The 8,666-nt window shown below is 31.6% G+C and overlaps 1 protein-coding gene across 1 annotated transcript; it reads left to right on the top strand.

Annotated features, from left to right (window-relative positions):
- The first annotated feature begins 5,928 nt into the window (after positions 1 to 5,928).
- Positions 5,929 to 8,419, top strand: LOC106707394 (probable G-protein coupled receptor No18). Its single transcript, XM_014501112.2, has 4 exons — positions 5,929 to 6,361; positions 6,912 to 7,140; positions 7,337 to 7,520; positions 7,838 to 8,419. The coding sequence occupies exons 1-4, from the start codon at positions 5,929 to 5,931 to the stop codon at positions 8,417 to 8,419; spliced, it is 1,428 nt and encodes a 475-aa protein (XP_014356598.2).
- The last annotated feature ends 247 nt before the right edge of the window (positions 8,420 to 8,666 follow it).

Genomic DNA, 8,666 nt, shown 5'->3' with positions numbered 1-8,666 from the left:
ATCTTCATTGAGTTATTTATGTGGGATAAATAACGTTTTTAAAATGTAACTTATTCAAAATAGTTAAAGATTTGATTGCTTGGTTTTTGCTTAGAAACCACTTCCTTTCACTATTGGGAAGATAAACTATCCCGGGGTGAAATAGGCTATATTTATTAATAGATTTTTTTTTAATTCCGCGCGGACGATGTCGACTAGTTGTAGAATAAAAGCGTTGCACAATAAATACACAACAATTGCTGTTACATCTATTATTTAAAAATGAAATATTTTTGTAAGCACTGTACCTTCTTGTAGGTCACAACTTTTTCTCGGGAATTTTTCCTGTAATAAAAAATCAAACATTAAACAAAAATGTACGTAGAACTTAATGCATTCAGACGTAAATGTTATATTTGCATTGTGTAAATAAAACCTCGAGAATGTCGCATCGTACACGCGTCTGTTAAGGGTGTGTACACATTGGTGAAATGTAACATGAAATGTATCATCTGCTAAATGTTCGCTTTTTCGTTTTTTTATATCAAAAGCTGGCAAACGAGCGCCCATGTCCATGGATATCTGCAATTGTAGATGCGCTGCGCACAGAAATAGGATATTTCCCCTTCCTATTCGTACCAAATTCACTTCCCCTTCCCATCATTTCTTATAACAGAAGGGCAAGTGTAACTTGGACTAAAATTAGGACTCCAGCTCGCATACTCATCAGATGAAACGCGAAATTGCTTTCACTTCTCGCCTGGCGTCTGTGCGATTGTGGTATTCCACCGGTCGATCCGACCCATTCATACAACCAACAAATCACTTGTAAGGAGCCCGTGAAATAAATGTTTCGCATGCGCAGAACGTTCAAACATTAGAAATTTTTACCTTTTATGATTCATTGCAGCAAAGTGTACGGAAATTTTTAATTGCTTGATACATTTCATGTTATCACCAGTGTGTACGCACCTTTACGTATGAAAACATACTTAAAGGTGAACAAAAGAAGATAAACATGAATAAAATATTAAAATACTAGTACGACTAATACTGATTTTAATTAACACACACGAAATAAAGCATTTTGTGTCTGTGAAATTATTTTCTCATAAGTATTACTCATTAATACAAAGCTGAGTGAGGACCCTATCCGGTCAGCATTGCAACGTTAATTATAAATATTTCTTTATTCTAATGTAATTGTGATTTAATTATGTGTTATGTATTTATAATAATTTTGTGATATATAAGTTTTTAATTACGTTGTAATGGTGCAAAGCGTTAAATGTTATTTTATTTCTATTTTATTTTTTATTTTATTAAATTCACTGATCTATTTAGAATACAAGCGAAAATAAAATAAAAAAATATTATGGATTAATATAATCAAAAACAGATATTAAAACTGGAGCTTAATATCCGATGAAGTATTAAAATGTTTGTTTTTTGTTATTGAGTTGCCGTCAATACATCAAAGTCTTCATTTAAGAGATCGACCAATTTATCTTCGATGGATTTTGATATCGAAAGATCAAAGGATTTACAATCTCACAAGTAAGAACATTTTCCTTATTAAGCTTGGACGGATCCTGCGTAAAACGTTGTAACTAATTATTTGAGCAAAATTAATTATAATGCTTTTTCAATTGTATGTATAATGTTAATTGCTTTTTTTAATATTCTGTTTAAATAAAGAGATTTTTGATTATACTAAGCATGAAAAATTTTACCACTAAATAACACTAAAGTTTATTCTGAAAAATTCCACTTTTTTGTTATGACTATATACCTAGTAGCCGACGATTTATGCCAAGACTCTTTACTGAAATTTTTTTATTGCATTATCGTTCTCAACGTCTTTAAGCGAGGATAAAAAGATTTACCCTACAGTTCAAAGATAGCGGCTTATTTAGGATTACAGGGTAATTTTGCCTGTTGAATAAAATCAAAAATAAAGTTTTGTTAAATCTTCTTTATTCTTTACTAGCTGTAGCCCTTGACTCCGTTCGCGCGGAATCAAAAAAAGAAAATTAATTAGTAGCATATGTGTTCTTCCAGACTATGTTTTGCATCCGTGCCAATTGTTTTTTTAATATATTTTCAAGAAAAAAAAATTACCTTATTTACAAATTAATGTTCGCCAAACCACTTAAGATATGTTGAGCCGTTCCGGAGATACCTTCAAGCAAACATCCGTCCATCCATCTAAACTTTCGCGTTTATAATATTAGTAAGATAAGAATTTGAATTGGTTCCAAAGAAAAAAGCGACCACTCCGAGCTTCACAAAAATAAAATAACCATAACTACGAGTATCTTGTGATTTTCTTCGATTATTATTTTACTGTGTATATATTGTATGTCACAAGATTTAGTATATGTTTTACTTAATTCCAACGTCTTAATAAAGGTAATCTAAATCATTTAATAATACATAACATGAGCTATTTTTTAAAAAAAGAAAATAGTAAGAGTATATAAAATTGAAAGATTCCGTTTTAAAATTTCTACCAAACTCACACGGAGTATATTGAATGGATCGAAATGAATTTCTACTTAAGCAATCTTTTATTCAGTGAATCTGTAATAAAAGCGTTTCTATATCATTCCATGAATGGTGATATTGAAACTGGTATAGCTTGTAGCGTATTTGAATGATAAAATAAGGTAAAAAAAATATATAGGCTAATACGAGTAGTATGATTAAATTAAATTATTCAAACTTTCGTGAGACATTATCATTAACTTATATAGAAACGGCTTAAACACTCACGTATATATATCCGGTGTCGTCACCGACTAGTTTCGAGCCCTTCGGGGGCCCTTCATCAGGGTGAGTGGGACTGGTATTATTTCGCGGACGCGGCCCGTCGCTCACTGCGCGCCTTCGCTCTTAGGGCGCGTCTTGATGAAGGGCCCCCGAAGGGCTCGAAACTAGTCGGTGACGACACCGGATATATATACGTGGGTGTTTTAGCCGTTTCTATATAAGTATGATTAAATAGGTTTAAAAAAACGTAAAAAAAATATGTTTAAAACTATTAATAAGACCAGCAGTAACACAATTATCGTGTAGTACAGTCAAGTGTTATGAATTTACAATATAAAAATTTTAAATAAATCGTGTAAAAACAACTTTAAGATTAAATAAAACTTATTGCTCTAACATACAAACTGAAATACAGAAAATTTATGACCATTGTGTGAAAATTGACATTTTACTGAAGTAGTACGCAATTATTTTTTAAGTGCTGAAAAAAAAAATCAGGTAATGAAAAATGATTTTAAATATGTAGTCAATATTTTTTTAATCAACTGATAAATTTAACAACCGATAAAAAAATCCTGAAAAAATATGGTCACAATACTTTTTACAAACAAAATATCACGAGTATTTTTTATTAATAAAAATGGCTTGTCTGTAGCGAGGTGAAGTTAGTGGACGTGGAGATATGTCATTGCGGATTTATGGATACAATATGCGGAAACTTTTAGGTATTACAAGCTTTACCTTTTTGTGTGCGCGCACGCACTTTACTATATTTAATGCTATCCACCAATTAGATTTTTTATAGCATAATTTGTCGATTTTCATTTGCGATTTTTTAACAGGTTACGCTATGTCTTTTTCTGGTAAATACAAAATAGCCGTGTATAATGCATCAATTACCTAATTGGTGTTCCCGCTGCTCGTTTGCCCCCTTCTCTTATAAAAAAAAATTAACTTTTATGCATTGGTTTTTTTTTAATCAAAAAATGACATTCATTTGTTTCACTAAAACTTTCGCAGAACAAATCCAAGACCCAATTTGACACAATCTATTTGAATTCAGGTCAGTATCAACAAAATGTATTTTAGTTAATGACTATGATTACCTTGTTGCGTGTTGAGTGTTCAATTTCAACATTTCCTGAGAAAATGTAACTTTCCCTTATAAAGGTTAATCTACAAAAGGCGGCTGCGTGGTCGAGATAAACCTTACTTATGTACCTAAAAACAATTCTGTCGTAAAGTGAATTTGTTGAATCGATCAAAGAAAATTACTGGAATTATATAGTCTGGCAAAGAATTATTGTTTTATTAAAAAATTCTTATGATATATGGTAATTTATTCTAGTAAATATGCTGAATAACTTAAATATACAAGTAATATTGAATTACTAACTGCGTAAATAAAATCGCAGTGAATAGACTGAAGTAAGGTTCAAATGTCAATGTAAAGGGTAAGACGGTGTTGTTTTACAAACATAATGTACTTATAATTTTTCATATCTCAGAAAGACCTTATCCTACTTTCGAGCTTGTAAGTAAACTAGCGGTCGCCCGTGACTTGGTCAGCCCAGAAAAAAAGTAGTATGTAATATGCCCGCGTGAATCAGCTACTTTCCCGTCAAAGTCCGGTCAAAATCGGTCCAACCGTTCCGGAAATTACCCGGAACAAACGCGGCGTGTATACATACCAATATTTTTTTTATAAAATTGTTTATTCGTTTTTAGCTACGCAAAATCATCATGTGTACGAATTATGTATTTTAAATTATAGATTAAAGTGTACTTACACTATTGTACAAAAGGGTAAACAGAAATTACAATTCTTTTACGTGCCACACATACTAGCTATAGAGTTATATAGTAGAGTATAGAGTTTTTTTTTACATAATATAAAAAATGGACTATAGTTAAATTTAACCATCACGTTAATACTCGTATTTCCAACTAGACGTGCTCTTAATTAAGCACTCATGGTCACGGAGGAACTGTGTTTAATGTTCGAACATCATAGTCAGTTGCGAACAACTCATTTGTAGAAGAAGTACCGACATTTTCCATTGTTATTTTTGCTTCTATGTTGGCATAATCGTAGATCGCTATTGCGATTTTCCAATGTATAAAGTATAATTTCAAAATGCAGTAAATTTAAAAAAAAATCGTTAGTTTTTTTTCAATTGTGATATATCTACCCTAGTAAGGTTTTAAAATATAGGCTTTTTATTTATAATGTAAAGCTATATTTGATAAGATGTCTTCAGAATCACACACCGAGTGACATATTTCATTTAGTAACTTGACATCATTTCACCTTTACGACGCAAATGTGAATAGAATAATAAAGTAAACCAACACGAGACTTGGAACTTTATAACACTTTACGTTATTAAAAGATAACTTTACTTGTTATATCATAACAAAGTTAATACAAACTGTGGAATACTATCTTCTAAGTTTAAAAAAATTACAGCAGTTAATGCTTTGAATTTGTTAGAGCGACACAATTTACCTCATCATCATCAGCTCACTCGTCCTCACCGAGGGTCTCGGGGCCTACCCCAAGTTAGGACTGACTAGGCCATAGTTAACCACACTGGCCCAGTGCGGGTTGGTTGACTTCACACAAATTATTGAATTTTTTCTCAGATATGTGCAGATTGCATCTCGATGTTTTCCTTCACCGTAAGAACGTTGTATAAATGTACATATGTATATCGAAAAACACAGTAGTACATGGCGGGATTTGAACCCAGGACCTGCAGATTGCAAGTCAAGTGCTTAAACCCTGCGCCACCGACGACATTTTGCCTCATTACTAAGATTGAATAGCAATGATCTTCATTTGTTTCTCTTCTTCAAGATAAAACAATCTACAGTATGATTGTTTTATCAATCTTCAACAATCTATGATAAGGTTGTTTTATCTTGACTTGCGTTATAAAAACTTTACGTTAGAAATTCTATCGCAAAACTTAACATCATTTACCGAAAAAATATTTTTAAGAACACATTTGTCACGTTGTCGAGTCTAGTTCGATCAAATATGGAATTAATTTTTGTTACAAAATTAACATTAAACTGTTCAAAAAATTTTTTTTTAATTTATTAATACCAAAAACTTGTTTCAGAAAATGTCCATCAATCAACATAACACTGTGAAAAGAAGAGAATAGTCATATGATATCCTTATCAGATCTGGATAGAATTGAAAATAATATAAAATGGAACTTATCCCAAGATATAGAAGCAGAAATACATTTAGAAAATACCGAAGAAAAAAACTACAACACAACAAAAAACATTTACCAAATAGTTACAAAAGTAGATGAAAGTAAATTATCAAATGTTATTTGCAATAACAGTAATAATACAAATGTAACAGATTTTATTTGTAATATAAATGAATACGACAGTGTTGAAATTGCTGTTGTGTTCGTATTATTTTTACTAATCGTAGTAACAGTTATTGGTAATACTTTGATAATATCAGCAGTGGTTACTACGAAGAGATTAAGGACAGTAACAAATTGTTTTGTTACCAGTTTAGCTGTTGCTGATCTTCTTGTTGGTATTTTTGTAATGCCACCAGCCATTGCAGTTCACATTACTGGTGAGTTTTATATAGAGTCTAAGAAATTGTTGTGGTTCCTTTGTTTAAGAAAGCAATTAAATTTTTAATTATGGTACCAGTTAAAATATTATTTCGGAATCTCAACCTTTTCATTTGCTAACTTTGCAATGACTATTTTTTACATTATTATTATTTATTACTCTTCCTCCTTTTCGTATATATTTGAAACAATTTATTATAACTTCTCACCCTAAGAGCGCAGTCTCATTAGTCGTTAGCGCCCGTATGCGTGGTGCAAGATGCGAGAACCGTTTTCATGCGGCATTAGGCGTTGAACTTACTTTTTCATACCGCATATTTTACTCGTCAACTGAATCCCTTTACATGAATAATTTTACATCGTTTTCATTAGTCGTTAGCCGAGTTATCGACTAATGAAATTGCGCCCTTAGTCATGTCTTGGTTACGACTTGTGTTGTAAAACGTTTACTTTTGTTTAAAAATTTATTTACTCATTCTTATGAAAATAATAAAGGATTTACAAAATTATACTTTGTCATAATTAATAAATGATTTCGTTAATCCCCAGGTAAATGGGAACTGGGTTGGATTCTGTGCGACATTTGGATAAGTTTGGATATATTGCTATGCACCGCATCAATCCTGTCTCTCTGTGCGATCAGTATCGACCGATATCTGGCAGTGACGCGGCCATTGACGTATTCGAGGAGACGAAGATCTAAGAAACTGGCACTTACTATGATATTCTTTGTGTGGATTTCTGCGAGCGCGATTACTTGTCCGCCTATGTTTGGATGGTAAAATAAGAGGAAACCACTTTTTATTTTATTGCTGTAGCTTTCAACTACACACTTGCATAAAAATATTGTTTTTTTTTTTAATAATAAAAAGGATGATAATATGTTTTCGTGCAATTCAACACTTATAGCAAATGTGGTCGAAATAACCACAAATATGTTTTACATTTTAATTTATTTAATACAAATTATACAGGTATGAACCAGATCACAATCAAGGAGGTGTGTGTCGGTATAATCAGAATCCGGGATACGTCGTGTTCTCAGCAATGGGTTCGTTCTTCTTGCCTATGGCTGTCATGGTGTACGTGTACGCAAGAATATCTTGTGTAGTAGCAAGACGACATCAACAGTTAGCCAGTACGAGTAAATGTAATAAGGTAAAAGATTTTTCTTTTTTAAACACTCTAAACATGTTCCATGCTAAAATGATTTTGTCGTATGACAGTCAAATCGTTACGTATTCCTTGAGACTTGTTTTTATTAGCCACGTGTATGTATTAAATCAAAAATTTTTAGATGTCAGGATTGACTTCTAAATTGTATTATACTATCAAGATCAGTTGGAAATATAAAATTATAACCTTTTCTAAGATCTTTAGGATAAATATGATGTCTTATTAAACAATGTACTTTTTTCAAGAACAATCTTTTTCTTATGTCACTCATTGGTCTTAAATTTGCAATTTTGTTACAGAAAGGAAAATTATCTTGTGTGAAATCTGAATCGGATTCCGGTTCAGACAAGTTATCGCTAAGACAAAGTGCATCGAAACAGACATCGAAGAATTCAACGCAACAAAGCGAATGTTCAACACAAACTGAACCGAAATGTCCATGTTGTTTCAACGCCGCGAAGAAAACTAGACAACCAAAGAACTACAAAGAGAACAAAGAAAGAGAATCTAAATTTTATAATGAAGTTACATTTAAGTCTAATTTTAAGTATAAAAATACTGGACGTCATAGAAATCATTCTATGAAAGATCACATTGAAAATAATAGAGTATCTTCTTTAAGAAGAGAGACAAAAACAGCACAAACTTTAAGTTTAGTAGTTGGTGGGTTCGTTGCTTGTTGGTTACCTTTTTTCTTATATTATATTCTAACTCCATTTATTTCAATAGTCTACGTAAATCCCGTATTAATGTATATACTAACATGGTTAGGATGGTTTAATTCAGCTATCAATCCTTTTATATACGCATTTTATTCGCCAGATTTTAGACTAGCATTTTGGAGACTTACTTTCAAGAAATGCAAACGAAATAAACGCTAAATGCCAACAGAATAAAGTTCAATATCAATTGTAGGTACAACGATTGTTAAGCTTGATGTTTAAAAATAGAAATCTCAAAGCACAAAATTAGCTACGATATGCATGATTTTTTCTCCATGTTGTTCTAGTTAACTATACAGGATGTTACATATTTAATTTGTGAATATATTAATCTTTAATCTGCACGAATATTTTGTCATGAAAACATCTTAATCCGTAATTATATTTGTAGTAAAACAACATTCGA

The sequence above is a fragment of the Papilio machaon genome, chromosome 24 (assembly GCF_912999745.1).
Source record: "Papilio machaon chromosome 24, ilPapMach1.1, whole genome shotgun sequence".
Classification (NCBI taxonomy): Eukaryota; Metazoa; Arthropoda; class Insecta; order Lepidoptera; family Papilionidae; genus Papilio; species Papilio machaon.
The sequence above is the reverse complement of the archived record's forward strand: the minus strand, read 5'-3'. Positions and strand labels throughout refer to the sequence as shown.